At 35.0% G+C, this 25290-nt stretch overlaps 1 protein-coding gene across 1 annotated transcript; it reads right to left on the reverse strand.

The window, feature by feature from the left end:
* Positions 1-7292: 7292 nt before the first annotated feature.
* Positions 7293-24173, reverse strand: LOC100960333 (calcium-activated chloride channel regulator 1-like). Its single transcript, XM_003784180.1, has 14 exons — positions 24015-24173; positions 22470-22610; positions 22105-22252; positions 21640-21748; positions 19417-19597; positions 17954-18181; positions 17219-17443; positions 14804-14981; positions 13588-13688; positions 13003-13227; positions 12448-12718; positions 11691-11861; positions 10926-11165; positions 7293-7633 (listed from the first exon to the last, which is right to left on the reverse strand). Exons 1-14 carry the CDS (start codon positions 24171-24173, stop codon positions 7293-7295), a joined length of 2718 nt encoding a protein of 905 aa, XP_003784228.1.
* Between the last annotated feature and the right edge of the window lie 1117 nt (positions 24174-25290).

Below are 25290 nucleotides of genomic sequence, written 5' to 3' on the forward strand. Positions count from 1 at the left end.
GCCAGGAACTTTGTTAAATGATTTACATGTTTTCTCTCATTTAATCTCAATTAAATTATGATAGGAATTAAAAGTTTTTAAATTAATAAACCAATCTTGCGAGATAAATAGTACTATTGACCTCATTTTGCAAACTGGTGTTTAAAAAAGTTAAATAGCTATTCTTAAAAACTCTCAAAGAGTTAGCATAAACTTTCATTATTCTTTATAAAAATACTTATGAAAATTTTCTTTCTTTTTTTCTTTATTATTGTTGGGGATCATTGAGGATACAAAGAACCAAGTTACATTGATTGCATTTTTTAGTTAAAGTCCCTCTTATAAAATGAAAATAAACTTCTACTTCTAAAAAATAAAGATGTTTTAATAATGAAAGACTTAACATTAAAACCACTTGGAATTCAGGATTTTATGAGATAATTAAATAAATGATGTTGGTTAGTGGAAGAGAATAGGATGGTAGTGCAAAGAGCATAAGTTTTAGAAGTAGACAGACCTTGGTTTGCATCTCAGCCTCACTATTTACTCGCTTTAATCTGAACTTGGGCAAGTCATTTCACATCTCTAAACCTCAGTTCCCTTTTCAGTTAAGTGCTACTTAACTACTACTTTGCAGAGCTGAAGTAAAGGTTAAATAGGGAAATAATATGAAAACAGTCACCATGGTGACTGGCATCTAGTAAGTTATAGTTCAAAAATCTTATTATTTTTATTATAAATGTCTTAGTCTCAGAGCAAAATATAATACTTTTATGATGTATTTTGACAAGTTTGCAAACTCATCCTAGAAAAACATGCTACATCCCTCATTGCTGAGTGTCACTATGGTCACCTTTGAAGTCCTCCCCTGGGGAAGCCATGCACTGATGCCAGTGCTTATGCGCCCTGCCGAGCAATTTTGTGACTCTTTTTCTGGAATGGCCATCAGCTCTGTTGTATTACACTTGATGTTGGGAATGCCATCTAAATGTCTTCCTTTCAATATTTTCTTTATCTTCAGCTAAAGAAAAAAGTCATTGGGGGGCCAAATCATGTGAGCAGGTCCGGTGTTCCAAAACAGTTATTGGTTTTCTGACTAAAAACCGTATGGGCTGGTGCATTGTCGTGATACAAGAGCCCTGATTTGTTGACAAAAAGATCAGGTAGTTTTTGTGTAACTTTTTAATGAAGCCTTTTCAGCGCTTCCAAATAGTAAACTTGTTAAACTATCCAGTTAGTAAAAATTCTTAATGAATAATTCCTCCAATATCAAAAAAGTTTAGGAACGTTATTTTGACTCTTGATTTGAACTGATGGAATGTTTTGGTGGTGGAGAATTGACTGATTTCCATTGTGCACTTTGACACTTTGTTTCAGGGTTGTATTGGTACGCCCACGTTTCATCAGCAGTAATAACAGAGCCCCAAACATTATCTAGTCTCTCCAAAAAGCCTTGGCAAAATTCAACTCCTCTTTGCTTTTGTTCATTGGTGAGCTCCTTTTGGGACCATTTTTGCACACAGCTTCCTCATGCCCAGATTTTCAGTTAAGATTTTCCTAACTATTTCTCCGTCAATGTTTACTTGATCTGCTGTGCTTCTTGCAGTCAGCTGATGATTTTGATGCACAATCTGACCCATTTTTGCAATGTTCTTTGTCAGTTCTGTTATTTCCTGACTGCCCTGACCTCTCTTCATCAGTGACAAAATTCCTCCCACCCCAGAAAAACACGTAATCCATTTGTACAGTGCCATTTTCTTCGTGGCATTATTCCCATAAACTTGGACTGACATGTCTCTGATTTCACTTCCACTCTTTCCAAATTTAACAGGAAATTTAATGCTTTTTTTTTATAGCTCTAATTCAAGCTCTGACATTCTTGTGATGGGACACAAAAACAACATGACACCAATAATGAAAACCACTCAGCAAGATGCTGCCACATGTTGCCAGGAATATAGCTGTGGGACCCTGATATACCAGGGTTATGAATCCTTACCAAGTTGCTTATGTAGTGCTGTCAACATAATTGCCTGGTGGCAAGTTTACAAACTTAATTGTCTGACCTTGTATAAATATCTTGGGTTAAAAACCCCTCCCATTTTGGTCATGGCAGATAAATATTCAAAATAGCAATACAAATTCATAGTGATTGACTTAAATTTATGGATACATAAAAAGAATATTTAATTTTTTTAAAATAATGAGAATATTTCTATTGAGAATCTTTTTTTTTTTTGAAACGGGGCCTCAAGCTATCCCCCTGGGTAGAGTGCCATGGCCTCACAGCTCACAGCAACCTCCAACTCCTGGGCTCAAGCGAGTCTCCTGCCTCAGCCTCCCAAGTAGCTGGGACTACAGGCGCCCGCCACAGCGCCGGCTATTTTTTGGTTGCAGCCGTCATTGTTGTTTGGCGGGCCGGGCTGGGGATTGGAACTCGCCACCTTAGGTGTATGTGGCTTGGCACCTTAGCCTCTTGAGCCACAGGTGCCGAGCCTATTGAGGATCTAAAACTTAAAATCACATATCTTGCACTTAGTCAACATTTTTAAACTACCTTTGGTGCCTGGATGTGATAGTACAGGAGGTAAAGAAAGAAATGAGGTTCACTGTTTCCTATCTATGTTTCTGTTATTTCTTGCCAAGGCTCCTTTCAAAGTCTTCAAAATGATTTCTCCATTTCAATGTCTTTCACACAAGTTTTCAAGATGAGTGCTCCTAAAAGTGCAGTTCAGGCCATGCTACAACTTGCTCAAAATCTGTAGTTTCCACTGCCTACCAAGATAAGTCTACTCTAATCTTGGTTAGAGTCATGTCATAGACTATTTCACTGTTTTTACTACCTATATTTTGATGTGTGCATTTATAATGCGCTCCTGTGCATAACATGCACACACATTTTTGCCCCAAACTTTCAGGAAAAAAAAAACTTTTGCTTCGATTTTTTAATTCACACTTTAATTTGTTCATATTTAGGTAATTGTGTTTTGGAATTTTTCAAAACATCAGGTAGATTGCTAGCTCCCACCTAACGTATATGAAGAGAAATACGTAAGCATTTCCTTTGTTGGTCGAAAATGCTTTCAATCCAAGCTCATCTATCTTAAGTTCAACAAAACTTATTACCATATTCTTGGGTATTTTCATATAGATATTGTTACTGCTTTCTAGATTTATGCTTTTGACACATAAAAGCATAAGCATAAATAAAATAAGCATCAACACATAAGCATAAATAAAATCATTAAAAAGCATTTGTATAAATATGGGATTCGTACTATCCATGTGTAAAGCACATCCTTATTTTTCCCTCTAAAATTTGGGCAAAAAAGTTGAGGTGTCAGGTACCCCTCCAGCCAACAGGGGGCGTGTGGGCGTTTCTTCCCTCCCTGGTCCACCGTCCCTTGCAAGGTAGGTATCTTAGGGTTCTATGTGGTGCCAGCCCTTCAGCTCCTGCATACTAAGATGCTGATAAGTCATCCTTTAGTGTTTGACTGTTATTGGCTTCACTGGCGGGTTGCTGTTAAGCTGTGATTCTCTATATTTGCCTGTCTCTCCAGATTTTTAGTGGCTGGTTGTGGTGTTAGTGAGTTCAATTATCTAGCAAATTTAAGAATTGTTGCCTTTTAGTTCAGCTTTTTTTCTTGTTGGGAGGATGGGAAGAACAACTTCTAAGCTTGTTACATGTCAAACTAGTGGCATTGCTTTTTTTATAAATTGATATTGCATCTGGTAACTTTTCAGAACTCTGTTATTTTGTTTGTTGATTCTATTGGATTTTCTTTTTTTTTTTTTGGCCGGGTCTGGGTTTGAACCCGCCACCTCCGGCATTATGGGGCTGGAGCCCTATCCCTTTGAGCCACAGGCACCACCCATATTGTATTTTCGGATATGAGGGTGATCTGGCTATGATATCTGTCACCAACTGATTGCCAACGTTGATGCAGCTCTTGTGGCTGGCCAGGCAGGCTGTCCCCCTCCACCCTCAGTTCCATGTGCATCCTTCCCAAAGCTGTGCTGGGCCAGAGGGGACAATCTTCCTGGAGAGAGGACCACTGTTCTTTAGTCAAGGGTATACAAGCAGCTGCACTCCCCTGCTAGAACCTCCAAACAAGCTCTATTGGATTTTCTGTGTCACCTGCAAATAATTACAGTTTTATGTTCTTCTTTCCAATTGTTGTTCTTTTTTTTACCTATTGCATAGGAATCTTTTCTCACTGACTGCTAACACTCTATAAATCATTTAGTATGGTGACCATGTATACAAGACTAAATTAACTATCTTTTAACTCTTTGAGACTTTTATAATCAATAATTTTTATGATTTATAGATTTTTTTTTTTTTTTGAACACAGTCTGACTTTATTGCCCGCTATAGAGTGCTGTGGCATCACAGAGCTCACAGCAACCTTCAACTCCTGGGCCTCAGCCTCCCAAGTAGCTGGGACTACAGGCGCCTGCCACAATGCCTGGCTATTTTTTTGTTGCAGTTCAGCTGGGGCTGGGTTTGAACTCACCACCCTCGGTATGTGGGGCTGGTGCCCTACCCACTGAGCAACAGGCACCACCCAATTTATCGATTCTTAGGTGATTTATTTTACAAGGAATTTAGAATTCTCATCCTCTGATGTCTAATTTCTCATCTCTACTTGAAAATTTAATGCCCTTTCCTTTTCTTTTAACTCCCCTCCCTTCCTTCCTTCCTTCTTTCTTTCCTTCTTCCCTCCCCTCCCCTCTCTGTTTTTCCTTTCCTAATCATTCCATTCTGTCTGTTTTTCTTTTTGGCCAGGGTCTTGCTCTGCTGTCCAAGCTGGAGTGCGGTGATGTCATCATCATAGCTCCTAGCAACCTCAAACTCCTGGCCTCAAGTGATTCTCCTGCCTCAGCCAGCTGAGTTGCTGGGACTATAGGTATGTGCCACCAAGCCTGGCTAATTTTTCCACTTTTTGTAAAGATGGGCTCTTCTTGCTCAGGCTGCTTTCAAACTCCTGGCCTCAAGCAATCCTCCTGTCTCAGCTTCCCAATGTGCTAGCCCCCTTTGTTTTTTATTTTTAAATGACCAGAGTTTGGACTTTAAGGTTAAAATATCAGATTAATGGTTTCAAAGTTTTCATTTTGAATGAAGAATTGTGGTTGAATTATACTTTTCTGCATGTACTGAGATGATCATATGATTTTTCTTTGTAATTGGTTACTGTGGTGAATTATGTGTTTTTTTTTTTTTTTTAAGTATGAAATCATATTTGAATTCCTGGGATAGATTGAACTTGGTCATGATATATTATTATTTTTCACATATTTTTCTGGATTTGGCTTGGTAATATTTTATGACTTTATAATTTTTTTCAGTCAATTTTCTGAAAGTTTATGTGTTGGTTCAGATCTATGTCAGTAAGTGGATTAGTTTTCATTATAATAAGTTCTTACAATACCACGTGCACATGATATTTTATAGATACTTTTGGATGTAATAAGGTAAAATCTGGATTTATTTTATGAGTATAAAAGTATTCATTAACTTATTTGACAAACATTTATTGGAGATGTACCATGTTGTAAGTACTATTCTAGTGCTGAGGATATAGCAGCAAAAAAAGAAAAAAAAAAGAAAAGAAAAAAAATCCCTGTTCTAATGAAGCATCTTGGTAATACCTTAGGACCTAAAGATGGTCTCAGAATAGAGACCAATGTCACCATGTCAACCCTGTTTCCCATCCCTAGTCCAGAAATTCTGATTCAGTAGCTCTGGGGTAGAGTCTAAGTAGCTGTGTTTTAAAGAGCACAGCATGACTATTTCAACATGAAAAGTGCAGAGATGAGGAAGATTAAGGAGAAGAAGGAAATGAGAAAAAGAAGGAGGAAAAGAAAGTAAACAAGAAGAAGCCACATGTGAGGAGGAATCAACACAAAGATTCTGGCAACATGAAAATCAGAGCAGATCAGATCCTTCTGCCTCACCAAGGGATCATGTTGCAGCTGCCACAGGTGATCCCATGTGTAAGGAAGTGATGGAGATGACAAGAAGGGAGTTTAGAGTATGGATGGCAATACCTTCGGACCTAAAGATGGTCTCAGAATAGAAATAAAACTTTATTGTAGTGTTCCACATTTCATCTGAAAGTCCTACTTTGCTAGTCACTTCATGACTAGGTCTAAAACTTTGATATACCACTATAGGGGCACACACATTTTGGTTACATAATTTGCTTTTGTACTTTTCGGGTCAAAGTTTCCTTCATCCAGAATGGGTGCAATGTGCCCGTTAGGTGTGAATTAACCCAACTCCTCCTCCCCTCTCACTGAGTTGATTCTCGCTGAGTTATAATTCCATACATGCACATAAATGTTGATTGACTAATTCCAATTTAGTATTGATGTGATATTTGTTTTTCCATTCTAACCATACTTAATATATGACTTTTTTTTTTTTTTTTGAGACAGAGTCTTGCTCTGTGGCTTGGGCTAGAGTGCTATGGTATCAGGCTAGCTCACAGCAACCTCAAACTCCTGGGTTCAAGTGATCCCACTGCCTCAGCCTCCTGAGTAGCTGGGATTATAGGGGCCTGTCATAACACCCAGCTGATTTTTTTATTTTTCATAGAGACAGGGTCTTACTTTTCCTTAGGCTGGTCTCAAACTCTGGAGCTCAAGGGATCCTCTTGCCTTGGTCGGCCTCCCAGAATGCTAAATTATAGGTGTGAGCCACTGTACCTGGCTACTACTTTTAATCAATGATAAAAACAAATTTGACCTCTTTACTACTATTTTTCATTGAAAAATTATGGTCCCTTTTGACTACAGCTTATGTAAAGATTTTCATTTATAATAAAAAATGAAATATAAGTAATTCTATAAAACATTTGCTGCTATATGTATATGAATATTTCTCAAATGGTTAGATACATTTTGATTTGTTAATATACCAAGTGAGTTTGTAGCACACTCTGAAAATGTTTCTTTAAAAGCTCACAAGTACAAATATATATCTTCTTTTCATATTAAAAATTAATGAATGGATTGCTCAAAGACAGTAAATGGCATACTCATTCTGATTTACAGTTACCAACTCAATTAGTATTAATTAACTCAAGTAATTAGGAAATTTATAACCTTCATACATTCACTTTTATATTACAGAATTTTATAACAATAAATATAGTAAATTCAATTCTAAATAAATGTTTACCAAATGTGTAAAACATTGAATTTTAGTTCTAAAACAAATTTCCAGTTTATTTATTTTGTAGGTTACAATGTTTACATTTGTTAGGCAGATTCCCGCTTATATTTGTGTCCCACTAGCAATTTCTAATTTAAAATATAGATAAAATCATAGCAAATCCAAACATTGTCAAACTGATTGTAGAAATCTTGGTGTCCAGGGCAGGAGCACTGGACTCCTGTGGAGGAATAAGCTTAGTTGCTTGTGCAATGTTAGAGACCTCTGAGGTAAGACCAGGTTCATTGATGGCTTGGATTGCAATATAGAATATGGTGCCATTTTCTATTTTATTAGGTTCCGGTTTGAACTCAAAATTTTCTGTAGAACCAGCCTCCTTAGGTATCAGACCAGAAGTGTTCACTAAAGAAGCATTATTAAAATCTTCTTGGATGTCCCGAAAATGGGTACTTATTCTTATAACGTATCTGTCAGCTGGAAAACAAATAGATACTTCGTGAATATTAAAATCACCAGGATGCCTTGCTGCTACCTCACTGCCTTAGATTTGGGAGCCTAAGAAATGCACGCTAGGTTTTAGTTAAAGAAATTCCATCATTTTTGTTTGATTATTCCACCTGCTTTATTTTAAGGACAAATATATGGGCAGTTTTTTTTTTAATGTAGAGTTACCTATTCCAAGAAAATTTTCTATGAAATTAAAATAGAAAATTTTCTATTTTCTATGATTTTCTAAATCATATAGTACTAAAAAATAAGACTCTAGATCTGTTTTTAGGAAGAGTAGTAATATAAGGAGCTGAATCCAGTTTTTCATTTAGAACAAGGGATACAATAATATGTCTGTATAGTGAAGACATTCAGCGCCCCACCTCTGTATTATTTCTCATTAAGTTGAAAGGAGAGTAAATAGAGTGGGAAGCAGAGATATGGATAAAGAGTAAAAGGAGGCAGAAAGACTGGGATGTGTACTCCTGAAACATACGCACACGAGCCAGGCAGACCTTGTCTACTGCTTTCTAGCTGTGTAGAGCAACATTTGTTTAACCTTTCTTATCTCTAGTTTTTTAATCTTTAAAATAGAAATTGAGTTATTAGATTCAGTCAGCAAATATTTGTGAATATCTATTATTTTAGTGGTGAGAATTCTATGTACATAATAGTCCATGAAATATGTTTAATATGATTTAATCAGTGTTTAATAAATGTTTGAAATATTAGCTATTACAGCTGCTATTGAGAAAGGAGAGGAAGATGATGACATGAATGTTTCGTTCCACTCTGCTTTTAGAACTCTATCCGTCGTCAGTCTAAAAATATATCCTCACATTCTGAAATGTGATGAATGATGAAGTATCAAATGTCCTTTCTTGAAGTGAAGACTTTATTTTTAATCTTTTCATGAAATGATGAAGATATTTCAAGTGTGTGTGTGTTTTAATTTCAGGTCCTTTTTTCCTCCATAAATAGGCTTTGTCAATCCATTCTATTATTCTTTACAAAACTCTGTGTTCCTTTTAGATAGGTCTATTTATCTATTCCTCCCTCCCTCCCATCCTTCCTTCCTTTCTTCCTCTCTCCCTCTTTCTTTCTTTTATTTTAATTCAAATATTCTATTGCAAAATTTTGCTTTCTTGACCTCGCTCACATTATTTGGTCCCTTCTGTCCCTGCAATGCGCCTCCCTCCTTCTATGCAGGCAAATTGTACTCATGCAAATCGTACTCATCCGACCAAAGCCCAACTTCATGAAGTCTTGTTCAAGTATTTCATTCACTGTAATGATTCTCTTGCATAAACTCCTGTTACATGGAATGGTTTTCCAGATGATTTTTTGGAGGTTCAATTTTTCATTTTAATTATATTCTATTATTTTTAAGAGCAAAGACTATGTGTTCTCCTTTTGTGTCTGTCACTCAGAGCACTTGGTACTGTGCTGAGCATCTATTTGATCTCCTTAATTACTTGTTAGCCAACAATATAGTTATTAAAACCAAAAATGATATAATCAGAAAATTATAAAATATTAGAATTATATCTTCTTGTTTTAGAAATTCTAGGTCACTTAGTCTAGTTCGCATGTTTGGCAAATACAGAAATCGTGTCCTAGGGAATTTAAGGGCTCCATTTGAGATTACATAGAAATTCATTTATTCTTTAAGTTATTGCTGCTGCCTTACTTTTGTGAGATAACGTTCGACAGTCACTGTTACCCCTTCCTATTTGTCACCAGGAAAGAGGATTAGAGCCCACCTATTTTATGCATTTTTGGTTATACATCGGGATGTTCTTTCCCTCTCAGTGTCCGGGGTAGTAATTCTCCTACTTTTAGTTCCTATAATCAGCATGGGAGACTTTTATTGTGAACCGTATCTTGAACTAAAAGCCTGGTGTTTACTGAATTCAGTTTAGAACTAAATATTTGGTTAATCAATTCCATCTGTGGCTTTTTCAGTGGAAATATTGCTGTTTTTCACTTTTTAAAAATTCTGCCATATGTTTAGGGATGATAGCATGAGAAAATAATGTATTTTGGAAGCTGTCATGATTAGGGTTTTCAGCACTGAAATACAGAAGATATGTTTGTGGTTATTTTATATTTCCTCTGGCTTTTGAATTATTTTCAAAAATAATAATAAAAATATTATTTTTGTAAAATAATAAAAAATACAGCTTGAAAAATCTATACAGTGAAAGGTTAATAAACATCTTTTCTTTTGAGAGTGTACAATAAGGGGTTTATTGTAATTCAGGAGGATGAATGTTGAATACTTGATATTTTTAGCACTGACAATTTCTGAGATATCGTATGTATCTACATTGCACATTGCTTTCATTTTCCCACTTTATAGGGAAAATAACAAGACTGGATTTATCCTATAATAATCTACTAGAGTACACAATACTGGACTATGGTAGGCATTCAATAAATATTGATTGAATCCAGTTAAATTTAGAGCAAAGATATAAGTAATCTAAACTTTCTGGAATTAGGATAATTTGTTAGTAGAATATTTATGTAAATGAGATGTTTTGGGGCTTGAACTTTATTCAAACTCCATGAACAAACCTCTCCAAGGAATGAGTTTCTCTGGACATGAGCATCTTGCTCTGTGGGACGCCTTGAGCTAACTTGGCTAACTACTCTCATTCTTCAGGAGTCCAGTCAGGGATAGTTCCCCTGGAAACCCTTTTAGGATATACCCTGTGATTTTAACACCCAAGTAGAGGTTTGTGGTCTGCCTATGGGCTGCTATATCACTCTCTGTTTACAACAGCTTATTTTTATTACACTGAATTTGTTTATTTGTGTGTCTTCTGTACTCAACTGTTGAGAGCAGGGGGTTCGTTCTTGGGAACGTAATAGTGTGAAAACTCAACAAAAGGCTAATAAATAAATGAAATTGTGCAAGCACAAAAATATTTCCCATTTTTTTTTCTTGGTAGGGAGAAAAGAATGCCTCAGAAAGCTGGTAACCCAGTCTTCTCAAAGTAATTTCTAATATGTTTCAATTGTGAGAGGAAATTTGGCAGAAAAGAATCTGACAAGACTGGGCTAGAGTTTCAAGTTACTACACACAGAAATAACTCCAGCCAGTACAGTTATCTCTCGGAGCCTCAGTTTTCCCATCTGAAAATAATTGGATAATGGCCCATAGCAGTCACTTTGTAAATGTTATTTATAAATGGAACATTAGAAAATTCTTAGCAAATGAAAGACAATGGGATTTCTTTTAATAGATTTTAAAGCATAATCTCAAACTTACCTTTTCCTTTATCAAGGACCTTGCCTGGGGCAGTCCATGAAAGTTGAATGTGATCATTTTTAAACTTAGCTTCAAGATCTGTTATTTTGCCAGGAGGAAACACATCAGCATGATTACCACTAGGTGGCACTCCGGATACAATAAATGACCCTCCAGAGGTTACTCTAGTGAAATTTTCTACTTTAGCTTCTGCCATGTCATCTTCGACTTCGGGTCTGGGTGGGTTCAGTATAATTTTACCTGCCAAAAAAATAATTTTATCACTTTTCACATTGTCATGTCTGTTCCTTAGCTTGTAAGCTGATTTGCAGCTATGGAGGGTTAAGACTGATGGCAGACACTGAAAAAAGTAACAGTTTTTAGTGAAAAAATTTTGTTTTATTTTTATCATTTTAAAATTGATGAGGAGACATTTTGGTATGTTAAAACTATCTTATAACCTACCTGTTTCTCCTGCCATGTAAATTCTTTGAGAACCAGGATTGTGTTTTATTTTTCTTTGTAGCTCCTGCATCTAATGCAGTGCTAGTGATATAGCAGGTGCTTGGAATTTTTTTTTTTTTTTTAATTTAAATGAAATGTACTGAGGGGGATGTGATCAAAACATGTGAAAACAAAAGTCTATGCTAGATCCGCTAATACAAATACGGTTTTGAAAAATACAGATGATTACATCATTATATACTTGGGTTTTCCATATTTTCAATGTTTGCCCCTACACGATTTACCTAAATAACAGGCATATTTAATTTCAATGCCACTTACCATTTTCAACATAGCCCGGTATATACAGAGCTTTGTTTTGTCTGTGTCTTAAACTTATCCTAGCTGCGTTTTCTCTTGCCTGGGCACGTACTTTTAAACTGTATCTCCCATTTCCATGGTAATGTGTAAAATACCTCGAGTAGATGCCATCGTTCTTGATAGTATCAGCACCTTGCAATTGAAATGTAATCATTAGTTATCCAATAAAGTAAAAGTGACAATGATGACTATTTAGGAGCACTGGTGATGCCAGCAACTTGAAAGATAGTATTGCACAGTGTTTTAAGTACACGAACCCTGGAATCAAACTATTGTAGTTGAATGCTTTGGTTGAAAGCTTAGCTTTCACAGGAATCACTTGCTAACTCTGATTTTTTGAAAAGTCTGACTCATGGTAGGCATTCCATTAATATCAGTGTTACCACTATTATTTCATAAAGGAAGCTTATCAAGACAAGGAAAATATAACTGAACCGGAGAAAGCATATGTGGAACATGGACATTAATAAAATTAGAGAAAAACTGTCCATTTTTTCATAGGAAAAGTAAAGTTGTTCATAAAATTAAAAAAAAGATAAATGTGCTTGTGGCCATGACTTGTCAGGATAACTGAATAAGCAACTTTAAAAATATTACAATTTAACTTAATTTACCTTAAAATACAATGCACTAGCAAACACAGGAAATACTGACTTCTAGATCATGGAACTATGGGAACATTTTAAATCTAGCAGAAGTCAATGTAGTTTCTTATTACCTGCACCGTTGTCCCAGAGTTCCAGTGTTACTTGATGTCCATCTTCATTTTCTATGATGGCCGTTACATTGATTCCCAAAACAGGCAAAAACCCTTGACTGACTTGTGCATAAACAATCATTGGGCTAGGGTGATGAGCTGTATTTTGACTCATATGAGCAGTTGCAATTACTGGGAGTGTGGTAGGGCTTCTTGCTCGAGTGGTCACTGTCATTGTGAGCAATTGAGATTGAGCATGCTTATTTAGAAGGCTGTAAGTCCAGGTGCCTGTCTGAAAATCAAAAAATATGATTTCTATTTGGGAGTTTTGATAATATTTTCCTACTCCCTGTTTGGAATATAAAATTGGTTAGAAACTTAAGCAGAGTAATAATGATTTTTAATATCTGATTTTACAAGCCAGTAAATAGTATGGATATGGAATCCTAATTATTCTATTTGACTTCTTTTCTTATGACAGATGATTTCTCATTATTTTAATGTTGATGTTATTATCTTCATCTTTTAAAAATGGAAATTAATTAACAAAGCATAGACAAAAAAGAGTCAACCTACTTCTGCGATGCCTTGTATTCGAAGGCGGGCAGACCGAATATTTAGTTGATCTTCTTTGAAATCTGCTGTATTATATTTATTTCCTTTTGGATCTTGAAGAAGAATTTCTGGCTTTTGTATTGTCCATGTGACAACAAAGAAAGTGTCATTTCCAATTGTACTATCCACAGGCACTGTACCATTTATCCAATTATTCCTCGCAACATTCAAGGCTTTACTTTCCAACTGTTGTGTAAACAAAAATAACAAACATATAAAACCCATTTGTTAGTATAGGCAGTGGAATTTCTAAGTTTAGACAGTTAAGAGTAATTTTAAATTTGTTTTTATGATCTCAGTTAAAATAACTAAGGATTATTTTAAGGAACTTTCCAAATAAAAAGCATACATAATTATAAGGAATAGAAGATTCAAAAGAAAAAGGGGGTGTACAATGGAAAGCAAATTCAGTAAGAATGTTTTCCTTCTGGGTACCTGAAATATTTGGGGGCAAAAGAGTTATTTTTTAGAGAAGGAAGAGTTTATAATTAGGATAATAAAAATGTATTACAACTGTGAGAAACCAGAATTCTTTTATAGACTGACCTGAAGAGCCCGCTGAAAGATATTGCCGCTTCCGGATGAAATTCTGCTAAAAGAATCAATAAGGCCATTTATGTCCTTACTGGCAAAAAACTTATGTCCTCCTAAAATGAAATTTTAAATGGGAAAATTATATTTGTTATTGTGCAGTCATCAATATGGTTTAAAATCTATTTAAAATCAAAAGTTCTTTGTAAACTTACAAAAGATGAATTTCCCAGAACTTTATGAACTTTTAGTTTATCAGTGTCCCAGATGTAATCCTATTAACTAAAAACTTGTTCGAAATAAGTAAGATAAGGAAGAATGAAGGAAACTGAAAAACAGGCCAAGTTTTATTGTTTTTACACATGTTAATCATCAAATGTAAGTGCCCTCCACGTTACTAAAAGTGGTTGAAGAACTAAATAATCTTATAAAAATGAAATTTAAGGTAGTTCTTCTGAACGACCTACCGAGAATAAAGTAGAAATTGATTAAGTACAGAAAATACATGATATAGAAATTAATGAAGAGGGAGATTAGTTGAATGTAAGGAGTTAGGAAAAAGATGGCAGAGAGCAAGGTTTAACACAAGTGACTAATATAAATATAACTCAATACATATTATCAGCTTAATAAGTGACCGAAAGACCAGCTGGAAGGCTACTGAAGTAACCCTAGCCAAGGGTTGTGAGACCTAGATTGTCATAGTAGTGGTAGCAGAACTGGATAGAAAGAGGAAATACAGAAATATTCCAAACCAAGATCTAACAAAATTTGGTGAGGCAGGAAGCTGGGTGGGATGACTGAAAGAGCTTTGAAGTGATAATCAGGACTTTATGGCCTTGGGCAAATTGTACCGTCTAGGTTTCTATCCCCTCATCTATAAAAGAGCAATGCCTATACTGCTACTGTGGGATTGAGTGGTATTTTGGAATTGAGCCATAATTTTGGACAGGCAGTTGAGTAATCAATCAAGGAAGAAGTTTCCTTGTAGTGGTTTTGACAGAATACAGGGTGGGGAGAAGACAGCATATGCTAAATGTATTAGAAGAAGCTGGTTCATGAAGAAGTAGAGGAGGGGGAAATAATTTGAATTTAAAGGACAAGATAGGACAAAGATTAATTTTTAGGATAAAAATTTTTTTAGTAGCTTTATAGTTGAAGGAGAAAAAGCCCCTGGAATAGGAGAGACTAGAAATTTATTTTTTATTCAAACTTTATTCCAAAGATTTACCTGTCATTTTTGACAGAGTCTCTAGTTCTTTGGCAGCAGAAGGTCCCAAGGCAATGGTGTGGATGATTGCACCACTTTGTTTTACCTCCTCAAAGCAGGAACTTATTGTATCATCTTCCCCATCTGTTAGTAATATGATTTCAGAACCAGAAGTACTCTGATTGCTCTGGGTAATTACCTGATAGTGAGAAGCCAGGTTATTAATTACAGATTACCATATCTTAATATATTTTAAATTAGAATGAACCTGTTCTTTGGGCTTGGAAACATCTTTAATCCTTTGCATCAGAGTGAACAAGGAGACTTTTTTGCATTGTTATTTTAGGCTGAATTGACATATGGAAATGAGTATAATTTACAGGGGTCTTGTAGGTTTTCAAAGTTGAGTGCTATTGCTTCTAATCCATTCAGGTATTCTTCTGCTACCCAACAGAGGAAAAATAAAGCACTTGAAATAATGCCTGGAACATAGTAAATACTCAGTGAATATTAGCTATTGTTTTTATTACTGTCCCAGGGGATATTTGGGATGTAGGCAAGTGACACAGGCAGTTCTGGAAGACTGAGTTTCAAATGATGACCAGAGGTGGGTTGCAAGGTTGAATGATGTGGTATGTTGTTTTAAATGCATTTTATTTGGTCACTGTTATAGAATCTCAGGATTTCTTGGCGGGGAAGGGGGGGGACTTTGACCTGCCACGAAGAAGAAAGTTTATAAATTTGTAAATTACTACAAATACATTTTTTTCTTTTCATCTTTTCCTGGCTTCTACCAAGAGTATTGGCCAAGAGCTTTAGATATCTGGAGAGTAAATTCCAGCTCTGTCATTTGCTAACTAGAAGAGCCAGTGTTTAGTTTTTCTCAAGACTACATAGGAAAGTACATACACATATATTGTGTAGTATATATAAAGTTCTATAGGTGGTTTAGTGGAATGATTAAGTTTATGGACTTTGGAATCAAAAAAACCAGGTTTTGAATCCTACATCTGTCAATTATTGACTATATTATCTTAAGAAAATTTAATTATTCTGAACCTCAGTTTCCTAATGTGCAAATGGGAATAAAGATATTACCCAATTCACAAAGTAATGGTAAGGGTAAAATATAGTCATCCTTAGTGTAGGATAAGGTTGATAAATGTTAGCTATCAATATTATAATTTTGTAAGTAAAATGCTTAGATATTGATATGGTTTATTATGTAAATAATTAAGAGCTGCTTATGGCTCTAAATGTGTTTTGACAAAATTTATTTAGCAATAGACTTTGTGGTCAAAATATCATAAAATATATATAAAAATATATTTTAAAATGTATGAGCCAATATACGCTTGCATTCTGACATATTCCCAATGTACAGTTCTTGTCATATTTTAGAAGTGAATAAATGTATATAAAAAGAATTATAATTTTTTTTTTGAAACAGAGTCTCCCTCAGTAGAGTGCTGTGGTGTCATAGCTCATAATAACCTCAAATTCTTGGGCTCAAAGCGATTCTCTTGACTCAGCCTCCCTGGTAGCTGGGACTACAAGTGCCAGCCACAACGCCTGGCTATTTTTTAGAGACAGGGTCTTGCTCTTGCTCAAGCTGGTATCCAACTTCTGAGCCCAGGCAATCCACCCACCTTTGCCTCCCAGAGTGCTAGGATTACAGGCATGAGCCACAGCATTGGCCTATCATTATTATCATAATAGTAAACCTTTCTTAAGCATTTACTTATCTCACATAACTTCCATAATTAAATGAGATAGGTACTATTAATATTCACATTACTTTGGTTGGGGGAAACAGACATTTTGAGTTGAGTTGCTTAGTCAAAATCATTTAGCTAATCAATATTAGCCAGGATTCCAGGTTTATCTATATCCAGAGCCTGCCCTCTTCTTTAAACCAATGTTTTATAGCAGACACCATGAGGAAAGTTAACAGATGCTATTAGTCAATGTCCTGGATGACAGTAGCAATCTCTACTTTAAGGCAAAAAATACAATCTATTAAGGCAAAATAAAAATCTATATGTATATTTTTCCACAGTCCCTCAATGATATTATTTTCTGCTCACTAAAGTTCAGACTGTGGGAGTCCTAGAGAAATGGGGAGCTCCTCAATAAAATCATGATGATTGTGTACACACTGAATTTTTCTTTCCTTACTTACCCACTCCCCAATGCAAATTAAAACCTCAGGAGGATGTCAGTGGAACAATTGCACTCAGGTTGTAACTTACCTATTGTTAGGTACGTTAGGAAAGGCTACTGTTTTTTTTCATAAATAATTGACCTTGATTAGGCCACTGTATGATTAAATGATGGACTCATGAACTCATGACCCTTGTTCAAAGATAACTGGACAAAATTAAAAGCAATGGTAAATAGAAAATGATATTTAAAAAAAAAAAGTTTTAATTTTACCTGGAATCCTGCTCTGAGTCCACTGCAAATTGAAGTTCCACCATCAGCTACTTGAGGCAGTTTGGCAGTGATCTTTTGGTAAGTGTTATCATCAGTTATTTTTATAAGATTATTTTGGATTTCAGCAGAATTATCAAATGTCACCATCCCAACCAAGGATCCCTTTTCAACAATTTGAATCAAGTAGAGTTCTGCCGCTTGATTCAATCGAAAGAGACGATCTTCCTATAAGAAAAAAGTGTGTGACCAACTCCTGAGACTATTCAAACCTTGACGTATTAATGACAGATGCCTGGGCCATAGATCGTGATAGTAATTAACTGATATATTTAAAAACTTCATTCTATTTAAAATGTTGAAGAAAATCTTAAGAAATCAGTTATGTTAAACTTGGAAAAGCTTTATAAGTCTCTCTCTCTATATTTTTGAGAACTAGTCTCACTTTTTCACCCTTGATAGAATGCGGTGGTGTCACAGCTCACAGCAACCTCAAACTCTTGGGCTTAAGTGATTCTCTTGCCTCAGCCTCCCAAGTAGCTGGACTTCAGGTGCCCACTGCAATGCCTGGCTATTTTTTTGTTGTAGTTGTCATTGTTGTTTGGCAGGCCTGGGCCAGGTTCTAACCTGCCAGCCTTGATGTATGTGGCCTGTGCCCTAGCCGCTGAGCTACAGGCACTGAGCCAAAGTTTATATTTCTATTAGCTAAAATACTTAAGAGGGCAAAAATTATCTTACTGTTTTCATGCTTCCAGATTTATCAAGTACTAAACAGATGACTCGCTGTTTAGCCTTGAGCAATGAAATTGTAGGACCGGGTGGTGGGTTCTTTCCGGTCATGGGAGATACATTCTGAAAATCTTGAGATTTCATGATTACATCCCATGTGCTTTTGTGATCACACATTTTGTTTTGTAGGTTTGGAGCCTCTTTGTTGTGTGTTTTTGCTGTACAAAATTCAGTTACCTGAAGAGAAAAAAATCAATTAGGATACAAGATTACAATAATTTGTGAGGTATTACCTTCCTTTTCAAATGCGTAGCTAATTATGACTTAGTTATAATTAGTCATACATCCTCTACAGATTTTATCACCAGACAATTCACAATTACTTCATAGTCTAATGTTCTGACAGCCATTGGCTTACTTGAATGGAGAGGCAGCAGTAAAGCTCTCAGTATGTACCGGTAGAGTTTTTTAAAAGCTATAGATCATGTTAGTGAGGGTTGATTTGTTGTTTCTGACAACTTTTATATGTTTCATATTTTAAAATATTTTTTATGTTTATAAACTTTCATTAAGTAATTATAATGTATTTGCATTAATTAAGATTGGGCTTATCCAGGGAAAGAGTCAATTGGCTATTTTCCAAATACTTTATAAATTTAAAAAATGAACAATTTATTTTATACTCACCTTGTACAAGTACTATGGTAATATTTTACATTAGCTCTTATAAACTTAACTCCATTGACAATGTGAATTATGTATTATAATTCCCATTTAAAAGGTAAGAGAGCTAAACCTCTGATTTAGTAGTTTTCCCACAGTAAAACAGCTTGAAATGACAGACAGATTTTTAACTTCAAGTCTATCTAACTTCAGCATACGTTTTCTTATGCACTAAGTTTTATACATTTAAACTGGATATTTCAGGCCAAAGATTAGCTTTGGAACCTTATTGTGTTGTTTTATTTAATTGGCTAGACACGTTGGTACTTGTGGATTTTTTTTCCTTATGTCTGTTCTGTGGAGACAGTGTATGTGTTTTTACAATACCACTTTGTTGTGGCTGGTGTGCTTTAGTGTTAATAAAAAATCTAGAGTGGCAGTCCTTTCCAAAGCCACCTTCTATGTTAGAATGGCTAACACTTAGAAAAGGAATGAAAAGCAAGATTGTAGCTCTGTATATAAGTCCATAGAAGTCAATGGGGCAAAAGGGTGTTCTAAGAATTTATTGTGTGACACTAACGAGAAGGGCACAGGGCTGTACATCGAAAGAAAAGAAATGGGTTAATAAGAAAAGATGGGATAATTTCCAGACATACCCTGACATGGACTGGAGAAAATGGCCTTTAATTAATTGCCTTATTTTCCTTCCTTTTTATTAGTACACATAATTTCATAGTAGAAAATCTAGCTTCCCTAATTAATTTTTTCTGAAGGGTTCCCTGGTGGGACTGGAAATAGAAGGTACTTACGGAATCTAGACTTTGCATAAACATTATGGATTCTCTTGCCCTCTGGGCCTTGTTTGGGATAAATGTGCATTTTGCTTCATACAGCCCCGTCTGTGAGTCACGTCTACATGGCCTTGTTATACAGCTGCCCCCCTGGCATTCCTTGAAAACCACATTAGTACCAGTGATCTGCGTGGAACATCTATGATGGAAGAATTATATGAAGACGAGGCAAATTATGAATAAGGACCAACATCTTAAAATCTTTCCCGATAACTGCTGTAGACAATTGCTGCTGAGTGTCCAGTCTTCTGGACATTACATTTTCACAGTAGTAGGCACAAGGTTTTGCCTCTGTTTACCATTGATTTCAATAAGAACAAAGCTGTCAGTTTATATTTATGAAACATTCACCGCTCACTGGTATGATTAACAAATCTATTGTCCCTGTGACTTTGAGCTAAAAGTGATAGTTACTACTCACAGGGATGTTGTGATGATCAAATGAGTTAAGAGATACGGAGGAATTGCTTCTTAGTGGGGAAGGAAGAATCGAAATTATGCTTATAATTCTTTTACATTTCTACAGGTACATGGATTTATATTTATAGAATTTTGCAACTTACATTTTGAGAACTACTTAGCTAGACTGAAAAAAGAAATAAAAATAACGCCTGCATGGAAATGCTCGTGCATTCAGACCGTTTGGTCTTCATGGTAAAGATGATTCGTCAAGTCCCTGGCAGGGAATGCAGGGGTGGGCGGAGTATGGGTAAAGGATTCTAAAGAGTTTCTGTTTACATACAGGATTTACTCCCATTCTGGGTTAATATTAAACTTTATAGCTTTAATCCACTTTAATAAATTTGTCTGTATTGCAAGGATTAAGGGGGACAGTGAGTCATATCTTCCAAGAAATTTAGTTCCAGAGTAGGCCTGAAAGTTCAACTTAAATATCATGTGACTTCACTGCCTCAAAGTGCTTGGCACACAGTAGGAGCTCAATAAATGTTTTAGATACTTATTTTTGCTAATATATCTTTCTTTATGACCAATTGTAAGAAAACTCAGTCATTTTTTTATCACTTTATCAAATTTTTGTTTGATACATTCTTTGTTTAGCTTTTAATTTATGCCAAAGGGTTAAAAAATATCACAATCCCCAAGAATCTTAAAGTCTAATATAGAAAATAAGGTTACATAGACAATTACTGCCAGTGACGTAAGTGTGAGAAAAGCCTGTGGAACACTCCCAAGGGTATCTAACCCCACATAGAGGAAGAGAAAATATTTCTTTAGATAAGAAATACTTAAACTAAGTCTTGAAAGATGAACAGGTTTTATTGGGTTAGGGAGGAGTTGTGTGGGGTGAGAGTGAGAAGACTGTGTCCTGGGCTGAGTGTCCAGTCTGCTTAAAGACCCAAGTCACCTCAGTGGAGATCAAGCAAATAACACAAAGAGATGGGGAGATGCATTTTTCCATCAGACCTCTTTGCTCTAATATATTTTTTATCTCAAAGACTTATTTCCTGGTATATTAATTTCCATTACTCTTAAGTATTCTTTAAATACTTCATGTGTTTGATATTTTTAACTTGGAGATTTAAACATCTCATCTGTTCACAAATAGAGCCTGCCTATATCCACCCGAAATTATATTTCTTAAAAAAATCAATTTACTTGCTTATCCTTTTGAGAAATACTTTTTTTTAAGATCAAGATTATATAAAAATTCGGGCAGTGCTTGTGGCTCAGTGAGTAGGGTGCTGGCCCCCATATACTGAGGGTGGCAGGTTTGAACCCGGCTCCAGCCAAACTGCAACAACAAGAACAACAAAATAAATAAAAATAAAAAAAGAGTATATAAAAATCTATGGTAAATATAATAATAAATAATAAATAAACATATATTTACCATGAAGCTCTAATAGCTTAATTAATTTCAGTGAACCAGATTTACATTAAGAAGTTGTGAATCATTCAGAACAAAAGAGATCTCAGATGTCTTGGGGTTAGGCCACAGCTTTTTCCTTTACCCTCTGCTCTTATTAACATATTTTAGTATAATCCCTGTGAATATTGAAATTATTTCCAATTCTGAATTGACTTTGATTCCAAGGTGGATATTGCAATAAACTATATGAATATTCAACCACTTGAGATAACCTTCGTTTGCCTAGCATAGAAAATTAAGGAGGCATAAGTAAAAAGTTTTGAAAATAGATTTGTTCAGTACAATGATACCTTGTTGCTTCAATAGTGTTTTTTCTGGAAATATAGAATGGCCGGTCCAGGTTATACTCATCAAATACTCCCCACTGGAGATGGGCCCACTCATGGACAAATATTCTTCCTATGAGAGGATATTGCCACTTAAAAATTTATAGTTACAATATTTTAGTATTTTTTCTTATATTTTAAGTGTCTTTGCCCATCTCCCCAGCCTAATTGAGACAAGGAATGCCAGAAATTGATGCTTTTCATTAGGCCAAAAGAGTTGAAATGGGTTAGTGCCAATAAGTGACTAATTTTATTATTAAAAACACTTGCACACAACACAAAAATACAATTAAGTGGAACATAACCAGAATATTTCCAAGTAAAGGTAATACTTAATACTACTTATTTTTCTCTTAAATCTTTAAAATATGAATTACAATGTTATTTTTTCCCCAGTGGAAATCAGAAGTATAAAATAGATATTCCTACCTCGGGGCCCATACGTAGGTAAATTGTTACTCAACAAGAAGTTTGGAGTGAAATGTATATATCGTCCCTTGTCTCCACATTGTCCATATTGAAGTGTATAGGGCTCATCTCCGTATTTCAGATAAGGATCAGCAACTATGACATCTGCCTAAAAAAGCAAAAGAAACAATGAACAAAAACAAACTCCTGGAGCTATAGAAACAAGGGATTTTAGACACAAGGACTTTCCGTATACATCAAGAAAAGTTATAATACTGATTTAATTACTAAATTAGTGATTAGTAATTACTGAAAAATTACAGGTATTTATTTTCAAAAGGCACAGGAAGGAAGAAGCAGTTTAGGAACTAAATTAAATAACCTACCTGGTCATATGATTCTTGTTTCGGCATTAAGTACTCAGGGTTTGACTTCCAGGTCATTGGAATTAAAATGCTTACACTCCTGAAATAAGCTCTTCTTTTAGTGGCATGAAACAAGTAAGTAGAAGCTTCGATTACCATTTCCTGATACAATTAAAAATACCTTATGGTAAAAACTTCATAGTAAAGTGAATGTAAAAACATACGCAAACTAGAAGAGGTAAATCAAAGCTTCCTTTCCCTAAACATTTTGGCAAAAACTGTTTCACAGTTGAATATTACTACATATCCTCAATCTATAAACTCCTCAGTTTCTTATGCTTAAAAATCAACTTTCTGGTTTTTACCTGTCCAGACCTGCAATCAGCAATGTGGGTTGGAGATGGGAATGAAGGTGCCAGGTGAGTTATAAAGGTGATTAAGACCAGGAGCCTGTTGACAAGTTGCTTATTTAGTCAAACAGACGTACGTTGTTTAAATAAATTAGGAATTTAAGGTTTGATATATTATTATACTGGACATGAATTGAAAAAAAATTTGCTCTATTTAATTTCAGTTATTCTTCTCATATGGACTGTGTCTATAAAAGACAAAGCTTTACCAAGAAGTAATAAAAATGAAAATACATTGGTTTCAGATCTCAGTTTTGTTAGCTAGTGTAGGGCCACACAAGTCACTTAACTTCTCTCATTTATATAAGGATAACATCTTGTTCTTGACCTCACAGGGGTATTGGGAGAATCAAAGAAGATAATAGATATTAAAATGCTATATAGATATTAAGTATGCTTGGTTATACTGATTAATATAAATAAAATTAGGGAGATGAATCAACTTTAAATAGGGCAATATTTTCTTTAATATAAAATATATATAATTTCTTTAATTTTCCAGAGTTGAATAAATATGAACAAGTGAAAATTTATATCAGATAATAAACCTCTAGGGCAGTGATTTTCAACTGTACCAGGCACACTGGTGTGCCATGAAAGGATCTTAGGTGAGCTTGGAAAATTTTTAAAGACCACTAAATTATTTTCAAAAGAAGTTCAAGGCCCAGTAAGTATCCATATGTATGTATTTTTTTATTCTTTTTTTTTGATCAACAAAATTCAAATGTGCTGCAGAAGTTTAACTATAAATTCAAGTGTGCTGTGAGATAAAAAAATTTAAAAAACACTACTCTAGGGCTTAGTTATTTGAACTTTATAGAAAGTAAGAGGTAAAATTTGAGGATAATTTTCCACTCATTCCAAAGTATTTCCGTTAGCTTACTTAGTTGAAAAAATATTAGTAATTTGAATTTGTAATAACTTATTAGGGGGATGCTAATAGTATTTACATATAATTAAAACATTCTTACACTAAGCAGATATGATCTTCTTGACAGTTTGCATAAATGCTGCATAAATAATTAATAGTATCAAAGCAGTTTTGGCAAGTTATAACTCTATGTGAGTGCACATGCCTAGACAACATGCACTGAAAATACTTAGTGAAATAAAAATGTATCACTAAATACTTAGTGATAATAAAACTTTCTCTTACCTTTATTTTTTGAATCAGTTTTTCATCTTCTGGTACACTGGGGTTAATTGCGATGACGATTCCATCATATCCATTATTACTAAAACTTACCATTGAGCTTTTCACTCCTGGGAAGAGATAAAAGGCTAAGAGGAGAAAAACATTCACTCTGAACCCCATTTTTGCACATTACATTAAACCTCTCGGAAAGGTGGGGAGGGCATTTATGCTATGCTTAATTCAGGAATTTGAACTAAGACCAAAATATTTGCATACACATAATATAGTAAATTACGAAACTATCTCGGTGAATTTCCTTATCTTACTCATTCTAAAGATTTAATTGTTAAGTAGCAAGGGAGATTATACTGAAGACATTTATCATATTTTCTAAGACAGCAGATTGAATTGAGCTATTCTTTTAGGTTGTGTGGTTGTCATCATAGCAGTGGGAGGTCATTATTATCGTTATCATCACCGTCAAATGGTATTAGAGACCTAAGTCCTAGGAGGTGTTTAGAGAGAAGTACTCTATGAAGGGAGGAGGAACTGAAATTGGAAGCATCAGCAAAAAGCAGATGAAAAAGGCCTGCTTTAAGAAAAAGAATAAAGGAACTAATGTAGGAGTGGTAGTGAAGTAAGTGGGCATATTTCCTTCTTTAGATGGGAGTAATATAAGTGGTTTAGATCAGCTATGATCAAGGGGAATTTTTTTTTATTACCTTCTGCACTATTTGGTATACTTTAGTTTTTAATTAGCATTGAATGCCTTCAGTCCTTGTGTAGCATGAAAACTTAGTATGCTTAAATTAAGATTTCTGTTTTGGATTGAACGCAGTTGTTCCTGAGTTGTCCTTGGGGTCAGATGAATCTAAACCTGACTCTTGTCTTGGTCACTTAACATTGTCAGAGTTGTATGGCTCTCTTTTAGGCCTAGTTTCTTCTCTGTGTTAGCAGCATAATTATGGGATGTTGGAAGAATTAAGTGAGATAATCTTTGGAAGGCACTTCATACAAGACTTTTTTTCTTTTAATGTCCTAGGTTGAATGGAATGTACAAGACTTCTGAGGCCTAATAAGCACTCAAGAAATATTATCTGTTATCATTAAACATAATATATTACGAATATAAACCTTGCTGTAAATTTTTGCCAATTAAATTCCATGTTTACACTGGCTTATTTTGAAAAACTTTTAAAGATAGTCTCTAGTGTTTAATTGCAGAATGAGGAGTCACCACGTCTGCCTGGCAAAGACTAGAAAAGAAACTGTTGGAATGAAACTATGACATATAAAC

This window comes from Otolemur garnettii, unplaced genomic scaffold (genome assembly GCF_000181295.1).
Source record: "Otolemur garnettii isolate 467f Iridium unplaced genomic scaffold, OtoGar3 scaffold00010, whole genome shotgun sequence".
Taxonomy (NCBI): Eukaryota; Metazoa; Chordata; class Mammalia; order Primates; family Galagidae; genus Otolemur; species Otolemur garnettii.

What these genes read in the sequence shown, in the direction of transcription:
- LOC100960333 (XM_003784180.1), bottom strand. Translation starts at nt 24,173, where the DNA reads ATGGGGTTCAGAGTGAATGTTTTTCTCCTCTTAGCCTTTTATCTCTTC. An exon ending in AACTGATTCAAAAAATAAAG is followed by an intron (nt 22,611 to 24,014) that starts GTAAGAGAAAGT and finishes TAATTGTATCAG; the next exon opens with GAAATGGTAATCGAAGCTTC. An exon ending in GAATACAAGGCATCGCAGAA is followed by an intron (nt 12,719 to 13,002) that starts GTAGGTTGACTC and finishes TTTGATTTTCAG; the next exon opens with ACAGGCACCTGGACTTACAG.